Source organism: Oncorhynchus mykiss, chromosome 1 (assembly GCF_013265735.2).
Source record: "Oncorhynchus mykiss isolate Arlee chromosome 1, USDA_OmykA_1.1, whole genome shotgun sequence".
Classification (NCBI taxonomy): Eukaryota; Metazoa; Chordata; class Actinopteri; order Salmoniformes; family Salmonidae; genus Oncorhynchus; species Oncorhynchus mykiss.
Window position 1 is genome coordinate 2,800,106 of NC_048565.1, and position 24,621 is coordinate 2,824,726.

At 46.1% G+C, this 24,621-nt stretch overlaps 1 protein-coding gene across 2 annotated transcripts in view; it reads right to left on the reverse strand.

Moving 5' to 3' along the window:
- The window catches only part of LOC110523943 (cyclin-dependent kinase-like 5), a 178,416-nt gene extending 163,444 nt beyond the window's left edge, over nt 1-14,972 (reverse strand). For both annotated transcript variants that reach the window (XM_036980806.1, XM_036980846.1), the window contains exons 1-3: nt 14,837-14,972; nt 8,536-8,771; nt 2,637-2,671 (exon numbers count right to left, since the gene is read on the reverse strand). In XM_036980806.1, the coding sequence (XP_036836701.1) occupies nt 2,637-2,671; nt 8,536-8,599 (99 nt within the window). In that variant the 5' untranslated portion in view covers nt 8,600-8,771; nt 14,837-14,972. The remainder of the gene's footprint in view (nt 1-2,636; nt 2,672-8,535; nt 8,772-14,836) is intronic.
- Between the last annotated feature and the right edge of the window lie 9,649 nt (nt 14,973-24,621).

Below are 24,621 nucleotides of genomic sequence, written 5' to 3' on the forward strand. Positions count from 1 at the left end.
GGCTACACAGTCTGACCCTGCTGTCTACTAACTACTAGTTCATGTAGGGCTACACAGTCTGACCCTGCTGTCTACTAACTACTAGCTCATGTAGGGCTACACAGTCTGACCCTGCTGTCTACTAACTACTAGCTCATGTAGGGCTACACAGTCTGACCCTGCTGTCTACTAACTACTAACTCATGAAGGGCAACACAGTCTGATCCTGCTGTCTACTAACTACTAGTTCATGTAGAGCTACACAGTCTGACCCTGCTGCCTACTAACTACTAGTTCATGTAGGGCTACACAGTCTGACCCTGCTGTCTACTAACTACTAGCTCATGTAGGGCTACACAGTCTGACCCTGCTGTCTACTAACTACAAGTTAATGTAGGGCTACACAGTCTGACCCTGCTGTCTACTAACTACTAGCTCATGTAGGGCTATACAGTCTGACCTGCTGTCTACTAACTACTAGCTCATGTAGGGCTACACAGTCTGACCCTGCAGTATACTAACTACTAGCTCATGTAGGGCTACACAGTTTGACCCTGCTGTCTACTAACTACTAGTTCATGTAGGGCTACACAGTCTGACCCTGCTGTCTACTAACTACTAGCTCATGTAGGGCTACACAGTCTGACCCTGCTGTCTACTAACTACTAGCTCATGTAGGGCTGCACAGTCTGATCCTGCTGTCTACTAACTACTAGCTCATTAAGGGCTACACAATCTGACCCTGCTGTCTACACAGTCTGACCCTGCTGTCTACTAACTACTAGCTCATGTAGGGCTACACAGTCTGACCCTGCTGCCTACTAACTACTAGCTCATGTAGGGCTACACAGTCTGACCCTAACCCTGCTGTCTACTAACTACTAGCTCATGTAGGACTACACAGTCTGACCCTGCTGTCTACTAACTACTAGCTCATGTAGGGCTACACAGTCTGACCCTGCTGTCTACTAACTACTAGTTAATGTAGGGCTACACAGTCTGACCCTGCTGTCTACTAACTACTAGCTCATGTAGGGCTACACAGTCTGACCCTGCTGCCTACTAACTACTATCTCATGTAGGGCTACACAGTCTGACCCGAACCCTGCTCTCTACTAACTACTAGCTCATGTATGACTACACAGTCTGACCCCGACCATGCTGTCTACTAACTACTAGCTCATGTAGGGCTACACAGTCTGACCCTGCTGTCTACTAACTACTAGTTCATGTAGGGCTACACAGTCTGACCGAACCCTGCTGTCTACTAACTACTAGTTCATGTAGGGCTACACAGTCTGACCCTGCTGTCTACTAACTACTAGCTCATGTAGGGCTACACAGTCTGACCCTGCTGTCTACTAACTACTAACTCATGAAGGGCTACACAGTCTGACCCTGCTGTCTATTAACTACTAGCTCATGTAGGGCTACACAGTCTGACCCTGCTGTCTACTAACTACTAACTCATGAAGGGCTACACAGTCTGACCCTGCTGTCTACTAACTACTAGCTCATGTAGGGCTACACAGTCTGACCCTGCTGTCTACTAACTACAAGTTAATGTAGGGCTACACAGTCTGACCCTGCTGTCTATTAACTACTAGCTCATGTAGGGCTACACAGTCTGACCCTGCTGTCTACTAACTACTAGCTCATGTATGGCTACACAGTCTGACCCTGCTGTCTACTAACTACTAGCTCATGTAGGGCTGCACAGTCTGATCCTGCTGTCTACTAACTACTAGCTCATGTAGGGCTACAGTCTGACCCTGCTGTCTACACAGTCTGACCCTGCTGTCTACTAACTACTAGCTCATGTAGGGCTACACAGTCTGACCCTGCTGCCTACTAACTACTAGCTCATGTAGGGCTACACAGTCTGACCCTGCTGCCTACTAACTACTAGCTCATGTAGGGCTACACAGTCTGACCCGAACCCTGCTGTCTACTAACTACTAGCTCATGTAGGACTACACAGTCTGACCCTGACCCTGCTGCCTACTAACTACTAGCTCATGTAGGGCTACACAGTCTGACCCGAACCCTGCTGTCTACTAACTACTAGCTCATGTAGGACTACACAGTCTGACCCTGACCCTGCTGTCTACTAACTACTAGCTCATGTAGGGCTACATAGCCTGACCGAACCCTGCTGTCTACTAACTACTAGCTCATGTAGGACTACACAGTCTGACCCTGACCCTGCTGTCTACTAACTACTAGCTCATGTAGGGCTACATAGCCTGACCGAACCCTGCTGTCTACTAACTACTAGCTCATGTAGGGCTACACAGTCTGACCCTGCTGTCTACTAACTACTAGCTCATGTAGGGCTACACAGTCTGACCCTGCTGTCTACTAACTACTAGCTCATGAAGGGCTACACAGTCTGATCCTGCTGTCTACTAACTACTAGTTAATGTAGGGCTACACAGTCTGACCCTGCTGTCTACTAACTACTAGCTCATGTAGGGCTACACAGTCTGATCCCGACCCTGCTGTTCCTATACAATACCATCTTGCCTAAAACAATCAAACATCCTGTATTTTGGTATATTTTTTTGGTTCAGGTTAATTACCTACATCAGTGTTTAGAAGTGGTAATGATGGGTCTCAGAAAAGGATAGTTGATGTCATTATATGAAAGATCTTACCTTGTGTCTGCACTTCAGGACCACTCCATAGGCACCTGGTGGAGAGAGCAGTACTTTAAAATATCATCAGGCACTCCATTTTAACTTACACAGCAGCACTGTAGACCTCCTGACCTAAAGCTTCCCTGTTTGTTGTTAACAACATGACCTTCAGCAGCTAGTTTATTCAGATAAACAGAGAGTATCAACCAACAGCCTGGTCACATGAAATGCTGACAGGATGAATGTAGAACATGGCGGGACGTCTGCCCGTATCGGTAGACGTGGTTCAGAAGAGAGCCTAGAACTGCTTATTAGGTTGACCATGCAAAGTGGTCAGACAGTGACAGTACATTGGACCGGTTCTAATAGCTCAGTGTTGAGGTGCTTACAGTACACAGATGAATGAAGCCTGAGCTACGCCTTGGCAACGCCTTGGCAAAGTTTTCAGATGAATCCATAAATATGAGCCCAGTGATTCCTTCCTGCCTACTGTCCCCTTTCAGAAGAGAGAGCTCATTCTGTGTCTGGCTCCTCTATTATGGAGAAGGAAGTCCCTCACTGTGGCTAACTGCAGCTAACTACACCGGTAGAAATGGAATGCACCAGAGAGACAGGCACAGGGACAACCTGAACAAGAGAATATTTGCTCGCCCTCTGTTTGATAAAGAGAGAGAATGATGCAAAGCCAGCCTGGCACCATGTGGTGCTGCTGTCCAATCAGCCCTGATTAATCAACATGAACGCAGCCAAACCTACAGTGCCTTGCGAAAGTATTCGGCCCCCTTGAACTTTGCGACCTTTTGCCACATTTCAGGCTTCAAACATAAAGATATAAAACTGTATTTTTTTGTGAAGAATCAACAACAAGTGGGACACAATCATGAAGTGGAACGACATTTATTGGATGTTTCAAACTTGTTTAACAAATCAAAAACTGAAAAATTGGGCGTGCAAAATTATTTAGTTAGTCTCAGAGGTCCGTTAAAAGCGCAGAGAGCATCATGAAGAACAAGGAACACACCAGGCAGGTCCGAGATACTGTTGTGAGGAAGTTTAAATCCTGATTTGGATACAAAAAGATTTCCCAAGCTTTAAACATCCCAAGGAGCACTGTGCAAGCGATAATATTGAAATGGAAGGACCTGGTCGTCCCTCTAAACTTTCAGCTCATACAAGGAGAAGACTGATCAGAGATGCAGCCAAGAGGCCCATGATCACTCTGGATGAACTGCAGAGATCTACAGCTGAGGTGGGAGACTCTGTCCATAGGACAACAATCAGTCGTATATTGCACAAATCTGGCCATTATGGAAGAGTGGCAAGAAGAAAGCCATTTCTTAAAGATATCCATAAAAAGTGTCGTTTAAAGTTTGCCACAAGCCACCTGGGAGACACACCAAACATGTGGAAGAAGGTGCTCTGGTCAGATGAAACCAAAATTGAACTTTTTGGCAACAATGCAAAAAGTTGTTTGGCGTAAAAGCAACACAGCTCATCACCCTGAACACACCATCCCCACTGTCAAACATGGTGGTGGCAGCATCATGGTTTGGGCCTGCTTTTCTTCAGCAGGGACTAGGAAGATGGTTAAAATTGATGGGAAGATGGATGGAGCCAAATACAGGACCATTCTGGAAGAAAACCTGATGGAGTCTGCAAAAGACCTGAGACTGGGACGGAGATTTGTCTTCCAACAAGACAATGATCCAAAACATAAAGCAAAATCTACAATGGAATGGTTCAAAAATAAACATATCCAGGTGTTAGAATGGCCAAGTCAAAGTCCAGACCTGAATCCAATCGAGAATCTGTGGAAAGAACTGAAAACTGCTGTTCACAAATGCTCTCCATCCAACCTCACTGAGCTCGAGCTGTTCTGCAAGGAGGAATGGGAAAGAATTTCAGTCTCTCGATATGCAAAACTGATAGAGACATACCCCAAGCGACTTACAGCTGTAATCACAGCAAAAGGTGGCGCTACAAAGTATTAACTTAAGGGGGCTGAATAATTTTGCACGCCCAATTTTTCGGTTTTTGATTTGTTAAAAAAGTTTGAAATATCCAATAAATGTCGTTCCACTTCAAGATTGTGTCCCACTTGTTGTTGATTCTTCACAAAAAAATACAGTTTTATATCTTTATGTTTGAATCCTGAAATGTGGCAAAAGGTCGCAAAGTTCAAGGGGGCCGAATACTTTCGCAAGGCACTGTACATAATGCCAGTTGTAACCTATCTGAAATGGACCATTTATTTAGTTCTGTCAAGAGAGTGAGAGAGAGAAAGCAGCTAGGTCACAACACTCAACCTCTCGCTTGTGAAATAAAGCACGAAAACTGCATGATCATGTTATTGTTAAATTGTTTAGGGGATGGGTAGAGGGGATGGGGCTGGGGAAGGGACTGGGTAGAGGGGAAGGGGCTGAGGAAGGGACTGGGTAGAGGGCATGGGGCTGGGTAAGGGACTGGGTAGAGGGGATGGTGCTGGGTAAGGGACTGGGTAGAGGGGATGGGGCTGGGTAAGGGACTGGGTAGTGAGGATGGGGCTGGGGGAGGGGCTGGGTAGAGGGGATGGGGCTGGGGAAGGGACTGGGTAGAAGGGATGGGGCTGGGGAAGGGACTGGGTAGAAGGGATGGAACTGGGGAAGGGACTGGGTAGAGGGGAAGGGACAAGGTAGAGGGAATGGGGCTGGGGAAGGGACTGGGTAGAGGGGATGGGGCTGGGTAAGGGGATGGGACTGGGTAGAGGGGATGGGGCTGGGGAAGGGACTGGGTAGAGGGGATGGGGATGGGTAAGGGACTGGGTAGAAGGGATGGAACTGGGGAAGGGACTGGGTAGAGGGGAAGGGACTGGGTAGAGGGGATGGGACTGGGTAGAGGGGATGGGACTGGGTAGAGGGATGGGACTGGGTAGAGGGGATGGGGCTGGGGAGGGACTGGGTAAGGGGATGGGGCTGGGTAGAGGGGAAGCGGCTGGGGATGGGGCTGGGTAGAGGGGATGGGGCTGGGGAAGGGACTGGGTAGAGGGGATGGGGCTGGGGAAGGGACTGGGTAGAGGGGATGGGGCTGGGGAAGGGACTGGGTAGAGGGGATGGGGCTGGGGAAGAGGCTGGGTAGAGGGGATGGGGCTGGGGAAGGGGCTGGGTAGAAGGGATGGGGCTGGGGAAGGGGCTGGGTAGAGGGGATGGGGCTGGGGAGGGGGCTGGGTAAGGGGATGGGGCTGGGGAAGGGACTGGGTAGAGGGGATGGGGCTGGGGAAGGGACTGGGTAGAGGGGATGGGGCTGGGGAAGGGACTGGGTAGCGGGATGGGGCTGGGGAAGGGACTGGGTAGAGGGGATGGGGTTGGGGAAGGGACTGGGTAGAGGGATGGGGTTGGGGAAGGGACTGGGTAGAGAGACTGGGTACAGGGGAAGGGACTGGGTAGAGGGGATGGGACTGGGTAGAGGGGATGGGGCTGGGGAAGGGACTGGGTAGAGGGGATGGGGCTGGGGAAGGGACTGGGTAGAGGGGATGGGGCTGGGGAAGGGGCTGGGTAGAGGGGATGGGGCTGGGGAAGGGGCTGGGTAGAGGAGATGGGGCTGGGGAAGGGGCTGGGTAAGGGGGTGGGGCTGGGGAAGGGACTGGGTAGAGGGGATGGGGCTGGGGAAGGGACTGGGTAGAGGGGATGGGGTTGGGGAAGGGACTGGGTAGAGGGATGGGGTTAGGGAAGGGACTGGGTAGATGGGATGGGGCTGGGGAAGGGACTGGGTAGAGGGGATGGGGTTGGGGAAGGGACTGGGTAGAGGGATGGGGTTGGGGAAGGGACTGGGTAGAGGGACTGGGTAGAGGGGAAGGGACTGGGTAGAGGGGATGGGACTGGGTAGAGGGGATGGGACTGGGTAGAGGGGATGGGGCTTGGTAGAGGGGAAGGGACTGGGTAGAGGGGATGGGACTGGGGAAGGGACTGGGTAGAGGGGATGGGGCTGGGGAAGGGTCTGGGTAGAGGGGAAGTGACTGGGTAGAGGGGATGGGACTGGGTAGAGGGGATGGGGCTGGGTAGAGGGATGGGACTCGGTAGAGGGGATGGGGCTGGGGAGGGACTGGGTAAGGGGATGGGGCTGGGTAGAGGGGAAGCGGCTGGGGATGGGGCTGGGTAGAGGGGATGGGGCTGGGGAAGGGACTGGGTAGAGGGGATGGGGCTGGGGAAGGGACTGGGTAGAGGGGATGGGGCTGGGGAAGGGACTGGGTAGAGGGGATGGGGCTGGGGAAGAGGCTGGGTAGAGGGGATGGGGCAGGGGAAGGGGCTGGGTAGAAGGGATGGGGCTGGGGATGGGGCTGGGTAGAGGGGATGGGGCTGGGGAAGGGGCTGGGTAAGGGGATGGGGCTGGGGAAGGGACTGGGTAGAGGGGATGGGGCTGGGGAAGGGACTGGGTAGAGGGGATGGGGTTGGGGAAGGGACTGGGTAGAGGGATGGGGTTGGGGAAGGGACTGGGTAGAGGGACTGGGTAGAGGGGAAGGGACTGGGTAGAGGGGATGGGACTGGGGAAGGGACTGGGTAGAGGGGATGGGGCTGGGGAAGAGGCTGGGTAGAGGGGATGGGGCTGGGGAAGGGACTGGGTAGAGGGGATGGGGCTGGGGAAGGGACTGGGTAGAGGGGATGGGTAGAGGGGATGGGGCTGGGGAAGGGGCTGGGTAAGGGGATGGGGCTGGGGAAGGGACTGGGTAGAGGGGATGGGGCTGGGGAAGGGACTGGGTAGAGGGGATGGGGTTGGGGAAGGGACTGCGTAGAGGGATGGGGTTAGGGAAGGGACTGGGTAGAGGGGATGGGGCTGGGGAAGGGACTGGGTAGAGGGGATGGGGTTGGGGAAGGGACTGGGTAGAGGGATGGGGTTGGGGAAGGGACTGGGTAGAGGGACTGGGTAGAGGGGAAGGGACTGGGTAGAGGGGATGGGACTGGGTAGAGGGGATGGGACTGGGTAGAGGGGATGGGGCTTGGTAGAGGGGAAGGGACTGGGTAGAGGGGATGGGACTGGGGAAGGGACTGGGTAGAGGGGATGGGGCTGGGGAAGGGACTGGGTAGAGGGGATGGGGCTGGGGAAGGGACTGGGTAGAGGGGATGGGGCTGGGGCTGGGGAAGGGACTGGGTAAGGGGATGGGGCGGGGGAAGGGACTGGGTAGAGGGGAACTGCAGGAAACCAACAACATGAGCGAGAAAGACATGTTACCATGGCTGGCTGGCTGGCTGGCACAATATCTCGTTCCAGTATTATGTAGCCTAGTCCGAAAAAATGTTCTGATTTCTATTAGAGGTCGACCGATTATGATTTTTCAACACCGATACCTCGGCCGATTTTTATTTATTAATTTGTAATAATGACAATTACAACAATACTGAATGAACACTTATTTTAACTTAATATAATACATCAATAAAATCAATTTAGCATCAAGTAAATAATGAAACATGTTCAATTTTCTTTTCAAAGTTTTGGAGAAGAAAGTAAAAGTGCAATATGTGCTATGTAAGAAAGCTAACGTTTAAGTTCCTTGCTCAGAACATGAGAACATATGAAAGCTGGTGGTTCCTTTTAACATGAGTCTTCAATATTCCAAGGTAAAAAGTTTTAGGTCGTAGTTATTATAGGAATTATAGGACTATTTCCCTCTGTACCATTTGTATTTCATTTACCTTTGACTATTGGATGTTCTTATATGCACTTTAGTATTGCAAGTATAACAGTATAGCTTCCGTCCCTCTCCTCGCTCCTCCCTGGGCTTGAAATTGGCCTTAATTAATCGGCCATTCCAATTAATCGGTCAACCTCTAATTTCTATAGTGCTTCATGATCCATAACCATAAGCAGGCGCGCCGGCACACACACATACAGAGGCTTTCTAACAATTCTGTGGGTAAGGTAGTAACGTAGCTAGTGATCTTACCTTCACCTACGATCCCAAGGACTTCAAATTTATTCATCACATCACCAACGTCAGAGTTCTTCATGAAGTTAAAAGGCAGCTGGGGTGAGGTCCAAGGTGGGGTCAGAGAGGTGTCCCAGCTAGAGGAGGGGGGTCTGGGCTGGTCTCCTGGATCCTGGGAGGGGTTGACTACCAGTGGGCCTCAGGACGCGACACATTCTCCTTTCAATGGTTTTCCCTCACCAGATCATCCTCACCTGGACACAGAAGAAGTCACAACAATGAGCAGAGGAATCGAACATAATTAGGCTAACTTTTTAGGTCTGAAAACACCTGGCCAACTTTTATGAGTGAGCTATCCCTTTAAGTGCTGACTGTTCATGAACACCTCCTCTCCTCATCTCCCACATAGCTGTGGGTTCAGTATGCAGAATCCAGAGCTAAAATAAACCAGGCAGGCAGCATCCTAGTACAGTCAACATGACTCTGCTGCTCCCTCTCTCTCCACTAACTGACAGGCTCAGATCAGAAGGCTACAGGTGATTATAGGTGGTGGCTGATCTCCTGCAACTAAGCTCTGCAAACAGCTGAACACACAACACAGATGATCCTTCCTCTTTTGTTTCAGCAGCAACCGCTGCACAATGTGAACAGGAATGCAGTGAGCAGTGTAGAAGATCATGCCTTCATTTGGTTTCCAACAACAGGATGAATCATGCGTGGTAATGGACAGAGTCAGTGGAATTCAACACCTTCAAATCAGCTGGCAAATTATCCTCACCAGCACGGTGTTACTGAACACAGACTACAAGAGAAAAACAGATATGCTCCTGAAAATAAACATCTGGATTATATAAGAAAATTAGGGAACAATTGTTGCCAATGACAACAAGGAGACCTATTATTTTATACAACGGGTGGGTCTAATCCTGAATGCTGATTGGTTAAAAGCTCATTCCAGCCGATGTCTATTCCAGAAGTTACCACCGGTTAAATCTATGATGTTAAAATGTCTATTTACTCTGTTCCATCTGACTGCACAATCCACTGTCTCATCAGCCCAGCCAGGCAATTTATAAACTTGATCCACACTATAAAAAGCATCTAGACATTATCTCACATTTCCTTTAGACTAACATTTAGTTTAACAGTGGAGATGTGTATCAACCTTGCTGTCTGTCTCGCAGACATTTGCAATGTTGTTTCAATATTCAAATTCGATCTCCAGCTTTCCCATAGTAATTAACGTGTCGGGAGTCGGGACAAGACAGACAGCCAGGCAGCGTTTCTCAGCCAGTCGAAATCATGAATCAGCTGGCAAAATGTTAAATCAAATCAAATTGTATGTCACATGCGCCAAATACAACAGGTGTTGTAAGGTGTTTCACCTTACAGTGAAATGCTTACTTACAAGCCCTTAATTAAGAAAAATAAGTGTTAAGAAAGTATTTACTAAAATAAACTGAAGTAAAAAAGAAAAATAACTAATAATTAAAGAGCAACAATAAAATAACAGTAGCGAGGCTACTGCTACTCTCTCTTCATCATATACTGTATGCATAGTCATTTTAACCATATCTACATGTGCATACTACCTCAATCAGCCTGACTAAACGGTGTCTGTGTGTAGCCTCTCTACTGTATACAGCCTCTCTACTGTATACAGCCTCTCTACTGTATACAGCCTCTCTACTGTATACAGCCTCTCTACTGTATACAGCCTCGTTACTGTATACAGCCTCTCTACTGTATACAGCCTCTCTACTGTATACAGCCTCTCTACTGTATACAGCCTCTCTACTGTATACAGCCTCTCTACTGTATACAGCCTCTCTACTGTATACAGCCTCGTTACTGTATACAGCCTTGTTATTGTATACAGCCTCTCTACTGTATACAGCCTCTCTACTGTATACAGCCTCTCTACTGTATACAGCCTCTCTACTGTATACAGCCTTGTTATTGTATACAACCTCTAATGTATACAGCCTCTCTACTGTATACAGCCTCTCTACTGTATACAGCCTCTCTACTGTATACAGCCTCGTTATTGTATACAACCTTGTTATTGTATACAGCCTCTCTACTGTATACAGCCTCTCTACTGTATACAGCCTCTCTACTGTATACAGCCTCTCTACTGTATACAGCCTCGTTACTGTATACAGCCTTGTTATTGTATACAACCTCTACTGTATACAGCCTCTCTACTGTATACAGCCTCGTTACTGTATACAGCCTTGTTATTGTATACAACCTCTAATGTATACAGCCTCTCTACTGTATACAGCCTCTCTACTGTATACAGCCTCGTTACTTTATACAGCCTCTCTACTGTATACAGCCTCTCTACTGTATACAGCCTCTCTACTGTATACAGCCTCTCTACTGTATATAGCCTCTCTACTGTATATAGCCTCTCTACTGTATATAACCTCTCTACTGTATACAGCCTCTCTACTGTATACAGCCTCTCTACTGTATACAGCCTCTCTACTGTATACAGCCTCTCTACTGTATACAGCCTCTCTACTGTATACAGCCTTGTTACTGTTATTGTTCACTGTCTTTTTGTTTTTATTGTCGTTGTTACTGTCGTTGTTTTTATTTCTTTAGAATAATGCCAAGAGTGTGCAAAGCTGTCAGCAAGGCAAAGGGTGGCTCCTTTGAAGAATCTCAAATATATTTGGATTTGTTTAACACTTTTTTTGGTTACTAAATGATTCCATGTGTTTTTTTCACTATTATTCTACAATGTAGAAAATAGTATAAAAATAAAGAAAAACCCTGGAATGAGTAGGTGTTCTAGAACCCTGGAATGAGTAGGTGTTCTAGAACCCTGGAATGAGTAGGTGTTCTAGAACCCTGGAATGAGTAGGTGTTCTAGAACCCTGGAATGAGTAGGTGTTCTAGAACCCTGGAATGAGTAGGTGTGTCCAAACATTTGACTGATAGTGCACATGGATATATTTAAAGAAATGTAAATTGATAAAAAGGTCAAACAAAACGAAGTGCAGCTAGTTTGTAGTCTTTCCAGCTTTAGTTTGAGGTGATTGTGTTAGCTGTGTTGTTGGCTAGCTCCTCTCAACAACAGTGTCAAGCTTTAGTTTGAGGTGATTGTGTTAGCTGTGTTGTTGGCTAGCTCCTCTCAACAACAGTTTCCTGACGAGAGAGCACATTTTCTACGCCAGGTGAAATCACGCCTCATTAGGTCATCGTTATGGATGTATACAAATAAATGTCACTAGAAAAAAAATTAAACAAATGCAGCTACTGTAGTTATTCTTTCTGACGTTTGACGTGACTGTGAGTTAGCCGTAGTTGGCTAGCTAGCAAGCAAAGTAGGCTACTCCTATACAGTACAGACCTATTAGTATTAAAACCTTGTAACCCTACTCCTATACAGTACATACCTATTCGTAATGAATCCTGGAAACCCTACTCCTCCTATACAGTACATACCTATTCGTAATGAATCCTGGAAACCCTACTCCTCCTATACAGTACAGACCTATTCGTAATGAAACCTGGAAACCCTACTCTTATACAGTACATACCTATTAGTAATGAAACCATACAGTAGGCTACTCCTATACAGTACAGACCTATTAGTATTAAAACCTTGTAACCCTACTCCTATACAGTACAGACCTATTAGTAATGAATCCTGGAAACCCTACTCCTCCTATACAGTACAGACCTATTAGTAATGAATCCTGGAAACCCTACTCCTCCTATACAGTACAGACCTATTAGTAATGAATCCTGGAAACCCTACTCCTCCTATACAGTACAGACCTATTAGTAATGAATCCTGGAAACCCTACTCCTCCTATACAGTACAGACCTATTAGCAATGAATCCTGGAAACCCTACTCCTCCTATACAGTACAGACCTATTAGTAATGAATCCTGGAAACCCTACTCCTCCTATACAGTACAGACCTATTAGTAATGAATCCTGGAAACCCTACTCCTCCTATACAGTACAGACCTATTAGTAATGAATCCTGGAAACCCTACTCCTCCTATACAGTACAGACCTATTAGTAATGAATCCTGGAAACCCTACTCCTCCTGTACAGTACATACCTATTAGTAATGAATCCTGGAAACCCTACTCCTCCTATACAGTACATACCTATTAGTAATGAATCCTGGAAACCCTACTCTTATACAGTACATACCTATTAGTAATGAATCCTGGAAACCCTACTCCTCCTATACAGTACAGACCTATTAGTAATGAAACCTGGAAACCCTACTCCTATGCAGTGCAGGCCTATTAGTATTAAAACCTTGTAACCCTATTCCTATACAGTACAGACCTATTAGTAATGAATCCTGGAAACCCTACTCCTCCTATACAGTACAGACCTATTAGTAATGAAACCTGGAAACCCTACTCCTATACAGTACAGACCTATTAGTATTAAAACCTTGTAATCCTACTCCTACACAGTACATACCTATTAGTAATGAAACCTGGAAACCCTACTCCTCCTATACAGTACAGACCTATTAGTAATGAATCCTGGAAACCCTACTCCTCCTATACAGTACAGACCTATTAGTAATGAATCCTGGAAACCCTACTCCTCCTATACAGTACAGACCTATTAGCAATGAATCCTGGAAACCCTACTCCTCCTATACAGTACAGACCTATTAGTAATGAATCCTGGAAACCCTACTCCTCCTATACAGTACAGACCTATTAGTAATGAATCCTGGAAACCCTACTCCTCCTATACAGTACAGACCTATTAGTAATGAATCCTGGAAACCCTACTCCTCCTATACAGTACAGACCTATTAGTAATGAATCCTGGAAACCCTACTCCTCCTATACAGTACAGACCTATTAGTATTAAAACCTTGTAATCCTACTCCTATACAGTACATACCTATTCGTAATGAATCCTGGAAACCCTTCTCCTCCTATACAGTACAGACCTATTAGTAATGAATCCTGGAAACCCTACTCCTCCTGTACAGTACATACCTATTAGTAATGAATCCTGGAAACCCTACTCCTCCTATACAGTACATACCTATTAGTAATGAATCCTGGAAACCCTACTCTTATACAGTACATACCTATTAGTAATGAATCCTGGAAACCCTACTCCTCCTATACAGTACAGACCTATTAGTAATGAAACCTGGAAACCCTACTCCTATGCAGTGCAGGCCTATTAGTATTAAAACCTTGTAACCCTATTCCTATACAGTACAGACCTATTAGTAATGAATCCTGGAAACCCTACTCCTCCTATACAGTACAGACCTATTAGTAATGAATCCTGGAAACCCTACTCCTCCTATACAGTACAGACCTATTAGTAATGAATCCTGGAAACCCTACTCCTCCTATACAGTACAGACCTATTAGCAATGAATCCTGGAAACCCTACTCCTCCTATACAGTACAGACCTATTAGTAATGAAACCTGGAAACCCTACTCCTATGCAGTGCAGGCCTATTAGTATTAAAACCTTGTAACCCTATTCCTATACAGTACAGACCTATTAGTAATGAATCCTGGAAACCCTACTCCTCCTATACAGTACAGACCTATTAGTAATGAAACCTGGAAACCCTACTCCTATACAGTACAGACCTATTAGTATTAAAACCTTGTAATCCTACTCCTATACAGTACATACCTATTAGTAATGAAACCTGGAAACCCTACTCCTATGCAGTGCAGGCCTATTAGTAATTGGATTATAGGTTAATTGTATGAAGCTACATGTTAAATATCCACAGTCAGGCTAGACCTAGACAATAGTTCAGCCATAACTCAAATCAATGTGTTCAAAAGGTCCGTTAGAGCCTGTGTGTGTGTGTGTGTGTGTGTGTGTGTGTGTGTGTGTGTGTGTGTGTGTGTGTGTGTGTGTGTGTGTGTGTGTGTGTGTGTGTGTGTGTGTGTGTGTGTGTGATGCAAGTAGGCTAGCAGGAGCATGTTTTTTAACCCACACATATTACTGTACTGGGTGTCAGGCAGCTAGAGAGCTCTCTATCATATCAATACTAGACAGCTAAACAACATAAGAAAACAAAGAACAAGAAAATCCAACACGAGAACATTGCACTTAACGTTACACAGTACAGGATTGACATTATGCCCTTGATCTAACGTTAGCTTGCTAGCCACACAGATCCAGCATCGAGTAACCTAACTACGTGCTCTACAGAGGGGATACTACGCACTAAATGCCTAAATAAAACGGCTGATAAAAACACGTCATCTTAAACGTACGGTATTTTCCTACCTACTCAGTATTTCTAATGGACGACAAAAAAAACGTTACTCACTCAGTGTTTGTAAAGTGATGAACTGGACCCATAGTCCACATCCAAGGCAGGAATTTTAATTGCAGCAACAGTAAGCCTCCGCTTGACAACACCACCAAGTAACGCTGCCAAGCAACAGTTTTGAGTGACGTAACGCTATCCAGTCAAAATGGACTAGGGTTCATTATACCAAACGCCTTCCTTGTGTGAAACCAATGAAGGTGCGGAAAATACTGTGAGGGTTAAATGGGCGGGACATACTTCTGACAATAACGTCAGTTCACCAAAAAAGTCGTCAATAAAGTTATTTTGTACATAATTATCAACATTTTGATTTAGACCTAATTAATAATTTAATTCGAAAATGTTTGTTGTTTTACCATAAGAGGGATCCTACTCGGTGGCATATATTTAGTAGATCAAAATCCAGTTATCTATGGTTCTACGTTAACACGGAGTCAGACAATAGCAACGATTTCCTTTTTTCATCTTCAATTAATTCATGCAGAGAAAGTAATCCTAGTAGCTATCTGTAGAAGTGTTGTAAAATTCCTCACATTCTTATGCCCCCACCTGGCCTAAAGGTGACATCACAGGCAGCCAAGCCAAAGAGTTTTAAATACGTTTTCCACTAAAGTTTTCCATCCTCTCTGGACAAGCTACTACCCTTACAGAACTCGCCATAATGTCTACAGTCAATAACAGTAAGTACAGACTAAAACTGGCAAAGACAAGCTACATGGTCTCATAAAAGGTTATCACTCATTTAGATGTGAAAAAATGTACTATCATTGCAAACTGTAAGTATTGTTAGCAGTGGTGTAAAGTACTTAGGTAATTTATTTTTAAATCATGAAAATAAAATAAAAACTATGGTGCCCCTGAGGCAATCTAATTAGCATAATACAAAAATCCCAATCAGAATGTGTCTGTTTACGGTAGAGATGTTTCTTGCATGGGCTGTGTCTCAAAATACCACATCCGTCAATAGAGGCCTTCCACATTTGGAGGCCTTCCACATTTGGAGGACTTCCGCATTTGGAGGCCTTCCGCAAACGCGGAATAATTTTGCACGCCCAATTTTTCAGTTTTTGATTTGTTAAAAAAGTTTGAAATATCCAATAAATGTCGTTCCACTTCATGATTGTGTCCCACTTGTTGTTGATTCTTCACAAAAAAATACAGTTTTATATCTTTATGTTTGAAGCCTGAAATGTGGCAAAAGGTCGCAAAGTTCAAGGGGGCCGAATACTTTCGCAAGGCACTGTATATACTGTACTCGATACCATCTACTGCATCTTGCCTATGCCGCTCTGTACCATCACTCATTCATATATCTTTATGTACATATTCTTTATCCCTTTACACTTGTGTGTATAAGGTAGTAGTTTTGGAATTGTTAGCTAGATTACTCGTTGGTTATTACTGCATTGTCGGAACTAGAAGCACAAGCATTTCGCTACACTCGCATTAACATCTGCTAACCATGTGTATGTGACAAATAACATTTGATTTGATTTTTTTCCCCGAATTTGGAGGCCTTCCACATTTGTCAGACCATGAGGCATCCCAAAAACATTGTTTTCTCAATAAAAACATCTGTACAGTTCCAACGGTTTGGAGAAATAATGTGACCACTCTATAGAAAGATGAGACTGTCATGATGGTATTCTCTGATTTGCTCATTTTGACCCCACAAGCATTAGAGATGATTGTGGACTCCAGGAAAAAGACGGGCCTGCAGTGGAGCAAATTGAGAGATTCAAGTTCCTTGGTGTCCACATCCTAGGCAACCACTAGTGGGCGCTAGATCTCCACTATCATCTAGGCTGTGTCCAGACGAAAATACACTCGTGTCCTACTGCAACCAGTTCCTACACAAAGCATCTTCCATTCTGGCTAGAAAGGCATCAGATTCCTCCATATCTTTATGTCCGTTGGGGGAAAAAATGGGAAAATATGCGTACTGTCTTAACAAAACACAATTTTCCACCACCCTTGCTAGAGTGGCTAATGCTACTTCCTGATGTTGCGCCCAGTGTTCAGCCAGGGATTAACAACAGACTGCTGCAACCTGATTGGCTGAACACGGTGTGCAACATACGGAAGTTGTCCGAAAATCCCAAAATGGCAGTGGAAAATTGTGTTTTATTGAGATAGTATGCTTATTTTTTAGTTGTTTTGTGGCACACCATTAAAGCTAGAGAAAGGTGTGACTGGGAACTGCAATTCACATGTGAGGGTTCCCGCATATACTTCTATTGGTGAATGTTTAAGCTACAGTGGGACTCTGGTACAGAGGTGGGAGTCGAGGGCGACATTCCAGTCCAACTGGAGGTGGTAATGTACCTTTACAGTTCGTTGCCACAGAAGAAGAAGAAGACAGTGTCCGTCGCTTCTGCCTGTCGTGCATTGCTTTCCCGCAGTTCTGTTAACGTTACGGCGAGGGTGGGTGCTCGGCAGGCTGGGTCGAAGGACACTGTGCACTAGCTAGCTAGTTAGTTGGGACTCCGGTACACAGGGGGAGGCGGGAGCCACACCATTAGCTAACTAGGACACCTAGGACACAGGAACACTGCTTTCCCGCAGTTCTGTTAACGTTACGACGAGGGTGGGTGCTCGGCAGGCGGGGTCGAAGGACACTGTGCACTAGCTAGCTAGTTAGTTGGGACTCCGGTACACAGGGGGAGGCGGGAGCTACACCATTAGCTAGCTAGGACACCTAGGACACAGGAACACTGCTTTCCCGGAGTTCTGTTAACGTTAGAGTGCGTGTACATGGGTGTCGTTTTTGGTGGGGGGAAGCATGGACTCTTTTCGTTGTGTTCCACCCAGAGAGGAAGTCCATTTTGTAGTGTATCCACTAGGGGGAGCCAGAGTAGCTTACCAAGCAAGAGGAGCCTTGCGTAGTGCATATCCACTAGGGGAGCCAGAGTAGATAACAAAGCAAGAGGCTCCTTGTGCAGTGGATATCCACTAGGGGAAGCCAGAGTACTTTACCAAGCAAGAGGGGCCCTGTGTTGTGTATATCCTTTAGGGGGAGCCAGAGTAGCTTACCAAGCAAGAGAGCCTTGTGTAGTGTATATCCACTAGGGGGAGCCAGAGTGGTTTACCAAACAAGAGGGGCCTTGTGCAGTGGATATCCACTAGGGGAGCCAGAGTAGATAAAAGCAAGAGGCTCCTTGTGCAGTGGGTATCCACTAGGGGGAGCCAGAGTAGCTTACCAAGCAAGAGGTGCCTTGTGCAGTGGATATCCACTAGGGGAGCCAGAGCAGATAACAAAGCAAGAGGATCCTTGTGCAGTGGATATCCACTAGGGGGAGCCAGAGTAGATAACAAAGCAAGAGGCTCCTTGTGCAGTGGATATCCACTAGGGGAAGCCAGAGTAGATAACAAAGCAAGAGGCTCCTTGTGCAGTGGAAATCCACTAGGGGGAGCCAGAGTAGTTTACCAAGCAAGAGGGGCCTTGTGTTGTGTATATCCTTTAGGGGGAGCCAGAGTAACTTACCAAGCAAGAGAGCCTTGTGTAGTGTATATCCACCAGGGGGAGCCAGAGCGGCTTACCAAACAAGAGTGGCCTTGTGTACTGGATATCAAATCAAATCAAACTTTATTTGTCATGTGCGCCAAATACTTACAGTGAAATGCTTACTTACAGGCTCTAACCAATAGTGCGGGGAAAAAGGTGTGTGTGTAGGTAAGTAAAAAAAATAAAATAACAGTAAAAAGACATTTGAAAATAACAGTAGCAAGGCTATATACAGACACCGGTGAGTCATGCTTATTGAGGTAGTATGTACATGTAGGTATGGTTAAAGTGACTGTGGGTATATGATGAACAGAGTGTAGCAGTAGCGTAAAAAGAGGGGTTGGCAGGTGGAGGAGCCAGAGTAGCTTACCAAGCAAGAGGAGCCTTGTGTAGTGGATATCCACTAGGGGGTGCCAGAGTAGTTTACCAAGCAAGAGGAGCCTTGTGTAGTGGATATCCACTAGGGGGTGCCAGAGTAGTTTACCAAGCAAGAGGAGCCTTGTGTTGTGGATATCCACTAGGGGGAGCCAAAGTAGCTTACCAAGCAAGAGGGGCTGAGGCACTCTTTTGACTTGCTAATGACAATTTTTTAACTTCCGGATCTGGTGTTATATGCCTGTTAACAAATGCTAGCTACGTGTCAGGCTAGTCTGGTGTTATATACATGTTAACAAATCCTAGCTACATGACAGGCTAGTCTGGTGTTATATACCTGTTTATAAATGCTAGCTACATGTCAGGCTAGTCTGGTGTTATATACCTGTTTATAAATGCTAGCTACATGTCAGGCTAGTCTGGTGTTAAATGCTTAATGACACTAGTTTTTAGCCACAGACGAAAATGTCTCTTTTTGAATTGCAAGTGCTAGATTTTGAACAGCAAGACCTTGATCTGATATTACTACACAGGAGGGGAAAAAAAGAAAGAGCGAAAACGTAAAGGTCATCCACTGAACACTACAAATAGGGATGATGGAGAATACACTACATGAAAAAAAGTATGTGGACACCTGCTCGTCCAACATCTCATTCCAAAATCATGGGCATTAATATGGAGTTGGTCCCCCCTTTGCTGCTATAACAGCCTCCACTATTCTGGGGAGGCTTTCCACTAGATGTAGGAACATTGCTGCTGGGACTTGCTTCCATTCAGCCACAAGCACATTAGTGAGGCTGGGCACTGATGTTGGGCGATTAAGCCTGCCTCGCAGTCGGCGAGGGCAGACGATTTTTACGGGCTAAGCGTTTCAGCACTCTGCGGTCCCGTTCTGTGAGCTTGTGTGGCCTAGGTTGTTGCTCCTAGACGTTTCCACTTCACAATAACAGCACTTATAGTTGACCGGGGCAGCTCTAGCAAGTGTAACAGGGTTATATTGGTGATTCCCCTTGCCACTTTATTGTTAAGCCAATGGGTTTTTGGTTTGAGTTTGTCTTGCCTTCACCTACTCAACATGGCATCTTATTGGCTGGTTTGCGTAGCTTGCTTACGAGGGGGGATGTTCCAGTTAGAATCGTCCCAGTGAACAAGCACCAAACCAGCGGTAAGTTGTTGGTTGCAAAGCACTGTACATCAAAAGTGATTTTTATACTCTCAAGTGATGATTTAAATGTACAATTTATATCAAATTGTTTGTAAATGTTATTCGAACATCATACATAAGATGCAGCGGTTTTTGGAGAATATTTGTTGTGCATTTTGTTATAAAGAATTCCCGCCAGTACTAGCTAGCAACTTACTGTGTCTGGTGGGGGGGGGGGGGTTCATATATTTTGTACAGTGTGTGAGTGCAGAGTTGGATGGTGAGACGTGCATTGCATGACGTGTAATTTTGTGCCGTTCCTAACAGGTACATTGTTAAATATATTATATTGTATATTGTAATTGTATTATTTTGGTAACTACCCCAGTGAACAAGCACCAAACCAGCGTGCGTGAGTGCAGAGTTGGATGGTGAGACGTGCATTGCATGACGTGCAATTTTGTGCCGTTCCTAACAGAATAAAGCTACATGATTGGTGCTACATGTTGGAGTTCCGTGTCGATGACTGATTGTACACAACGCAAGACGAGCACTGTTACAGTGGTGCCGTGACCGTTCTTCTGGATCGGATCATCCTTCGCTGGATTTCCATCTCAGAACTTCGCCGTGGTTGCTGGTGCAGTTTATGGCGATATCGCATTTTGCCACAAGAGGGCGCCACTAGAACGTTTTATTATCGAAATTGATGATTTCTCTGGCTGAGGCTCTTCAAAGATAAATGATAACTTTTGTGTTGCTTGTTTATTTGCAATTCTAATGTATATCTGATATAAGTAGGGTGAGTTTTACCAGTGTACTAGATATAGGTTAGATTTTGACGTGAGGTTTAAAATATATATATATATATATATATATATATATATATATATATATATATATATATACATGTTTTGCTATTTACATTTTTATTAGGGTGTTGATTTCCCATTGTTAAAATGGAAGGTGTTGGGAGAGGTAGGGGTTTCCTGTCATTTAATCTGTCACCATCTGTTGGTAGGGGTTCAGACAAAATTCCAGTTACTTCTACACCTATGCCCAAACTGGAGGGTTTTGATGATAGTTTACCCATGGACACGCCCAAGGATGTGTACGAAAGAGTTTTGCCAAATACAGGGAGTGGGGAGGTCTCCATGGATTTCATAGCAGACATAGTACAGCAGATTGGTCATTCCATTGGGGAGAACAGTGCCTCCTGTTTGGAGTCAAAGGCAATTGTTGGACATGTTGGGGACAATGTTATGGGGAGTGTATGCAGCTCGAGGGGTATGGATGTGTCAGGCCTGAACCTGGTATTGAAGTCTGATATCAGGGAGCCGGTGTACTTTAGGGGGGATGGCTCTGAAAAGTGCACAGTACATGAGTGGGAGGATATGGTAATGGTTTACATGCCTAAGAGGGGCGTGTCTGTGATGGACCAAGCAGTTGAGGTTATGGGCAGGCTTATGGGAAGGGCCCGCGATGTTGTTAACGTGGGCATACGCAGCAATCCCTCCATTGATTTATCTAAAGGCCCGAGTCCCATCTTTGACATACTGAAACAACATTTTAGTGACACTGTTTTTTCAAGCATGCCCCTTGCTGACTTTTATGCCACATTACCTCTGACTGATGAACAACCATTTGAATATTGGCTCAGACTGAACAGGGCTATGGAGGTTGCTGAAGATTGTCTAAAGAGACAGGAAAAAAGTGTTAAAGACCCATCTCGTGAGCTCACAGTCATGTTTATCAGACATTGCCCTAATGCTGAACTGTCGCTTATCTTTAAGTGCAAGCCATTACAGCAGTGGACTGCTGCAGATGTTCATGAGAGGCTGGATGAATACAGGGGGGAGCGGAGGTACTCTCACTTATCTAAGTTGACCCCAGCCATCGCAACAATGAAGCAGGAAGTTGGTGCTGTCATGCCGATCACCATGCCTGCTGTGAGAACCCACATGGAAGTACCCAATACGTTGCCTTACCCAGCCCAGACTATTCAGGGCTCAGCTGAGCCGATGGAACGTATCCTTGCCATGCTGGAGCGTGTGCTGGAGCAGAGGCCACAACAGTCTGACCATAAGTTCCAAAAAGGGAATAGGAGCAAAGTGAAGTCTAATGGGCCATGTAACGTGTGCGGGGATGCTGGACATGATACTTACTTTCACTGCAGGGCCAATCACCTCTGCTTTCTTTGTCATGTAGCTGGCCACGCACGCTCTCAGTGCCCCAAGGCCGCAGCTCTGAGCACAGCTGGTGGAGTCCCTACAGTAATCACTGCTCAGCTCCCGGAAAACTAGTAGGCCTGCATGTAGAAGGGGAGAGTGTTGGTTGGGCCTTTTGTAGAGTCCCCATCAGTGAGAGCTGTTGATTTGGAGTCTGTATATAAAAGTGTTTGTGACGAAATGGAGACTGAGAAGAGTATCATAATGCAGAACACAAAGAGACTTTCCCCGTATGATGATTTATTCTATGCCAAGGTGTTAATAGGAGGAGAAGTAGAAGTGAGAGCTATGCTTGACAGTGGATCCATGGCTTGTACCTTGAGCTCTAGGGTCTTACCTGAACTGTTGCATGCAGGAGTGTTGAAAAGTCCATCATTGAGTCCGACAGAGGTAGTCTTGGTTGGTTGTGGTGGGTTGAAGACGAGGCCGTTGGGAGTATGTGAGCTGGAGATGGAGGTGTACGGATGTAGAGTTGCTGTGCCTACACTGGTGGTTGAAGGCCAGAGTGATGACCTCATCTTGGGCAGCAATCTCCTAAAGCACTTGATTCGCCACCTGAAGACGGATGGAGATCTCTGGAAGAGGGTTTATACTCCTGTGTGTGACGGGGGTGAGGAGAGCAAGCTAATCGATATGATGGCTAATGTGGAGAGATGGAGAGACAGTGAAGTACCTGACAAAGTTGGAACTGTGAGACTAAAAGGGGCTGTGACTCTAGAGCCTATGCAGGAGCACTTAGTCTGGGGCAGACTACGAAACACTCAGAATCTATCAGCTGGCAGTGCTGTTGTCATTGAGCCCAGCAGTTCAAGGTCAATACTGGTAGGGAGGACAGTAGCTCTATTGCGGGGGAATGGGTGGCTCCCTGTTAGAGTGATAAACCCTTCTCAGAAGACAGTGACATTGAGACGAAACGCCACTCTAGCCGATGTCTTTCCTTGCATGGCTCTAGAGGACTTTGACTGTTCGTGTGTGAATGATGATTCATCAGCAGCTTTCCAGCAGCAAGTGCAGAGAACGGCTGATATACTCACTGACTGCCAAGATGACTTGACACTGACTGACGGTTCCAGCCAACTTCACGCTACTGACGGACCTGACACTTCAAGCGATCCTGAGGTCTTACGTGACTTAGGTTTGACTGATATTGATGTCTCCTCCTGTCAAGCGTCTCCTGCTGGTAAGAAGAAACTCATCCAGCTCATAGCTGAGTACCAGTCTATTTTTTCCAGGCACAAGTTGGATTGTGGAAAAGCTTCCGGATGTCTTCACCGCATTCAACTGAGTGATGAGAAACCCTTTCGGATGCCCTACCGACGCCTTTCACCAAATAATTATGAGAAGCTCAAACAAGCATTGAATGAGATGGAAGAACGTGATATCATAAGGAAGTATAGTAGTGAGTTCGCCTCTCCCCTTGTCCTTGTATGGAAGAAGTCTGGAGACCTGAGACTCTGTACTGATTTTCGTTTGCTCAATGCTCGCACCATCAAAGACGCCCACTCCCTCACCAGGCTGACGCGCTGGCTGCCTTAGGTGGAAATGCCTTTTTCTCGACAATGGACCTTACCTCTGGCTACTACAATGTGGAAGTGCATGAGGATGACCGGAGATTCACAGCTTTTACGTCACCATTTGGATTGTACAAATACAATCGACTGCCACAGGGGTTGTGTAATAGTCCGGCAACCTTTATGAGGATGATGCTAAACATCATTGGGGATCGAGTATTGCTGGCTAACAAGGGGGAGCGGGGAAAGCGGAAGCTCGCTGACCGTTGGGAGGATACTGTCTACCTTGTCACTGGATTGAATGCTGACAGTCACACTTTTAAGGTTCAGAACAGCTCCACTGGACGGGAGAAGACGGTACATCGCAACCTGATAATGCCAGTCAACTTTCTTCCTCTTCCCCATGCTGCTGTTGAGGAGGGAACAGACATGTCTGGATTAACAGAGTCTGAGGACATGAATGACAGCCTTGTGGTCTCAGCTGCCATGGACACTGCAGTGGATGATGGTGCTGAGTACAGAACCAGAGTGTGGGTGTCAGAGTTGTCTTCTGAAGGAACAGGTGACACAAGCCTGGAGGGTGATGTGCGATCCTTGGATGCTCAGGATATTCCACCTTTGGATTCCGTGGATGATATACTGCAGCTGGAAGGTCTGCCTCGATCAGAGAGTCTTCAAGAATCTGACCAAGACTGTAACAGTGTAGTGAGTGAGCTAATTGACCAGTCTGCTTACGATATCCGTACTGACCTACCAAACGCGGATCATTCCTTACCTGATCAGTTACGTACTGACTGTGTTGACGGACACACTTTTGCAACAGTACACAACACTGTTACCCCTTATGCAGTTGAAGGTAGTCGGGGTCATATTAGGTCAAGGGCAGGAAGGCTAGTTAAACCAGTGTCAAGACTGATTGAGATTATGAATCAGCAGAAAGTTAGCTCTTGAAGGTTAAATATGTGAATAGAGGGTCAATGGTATTGACATCTTTTATTTGTTTTGCTTTTACATCATTGTGA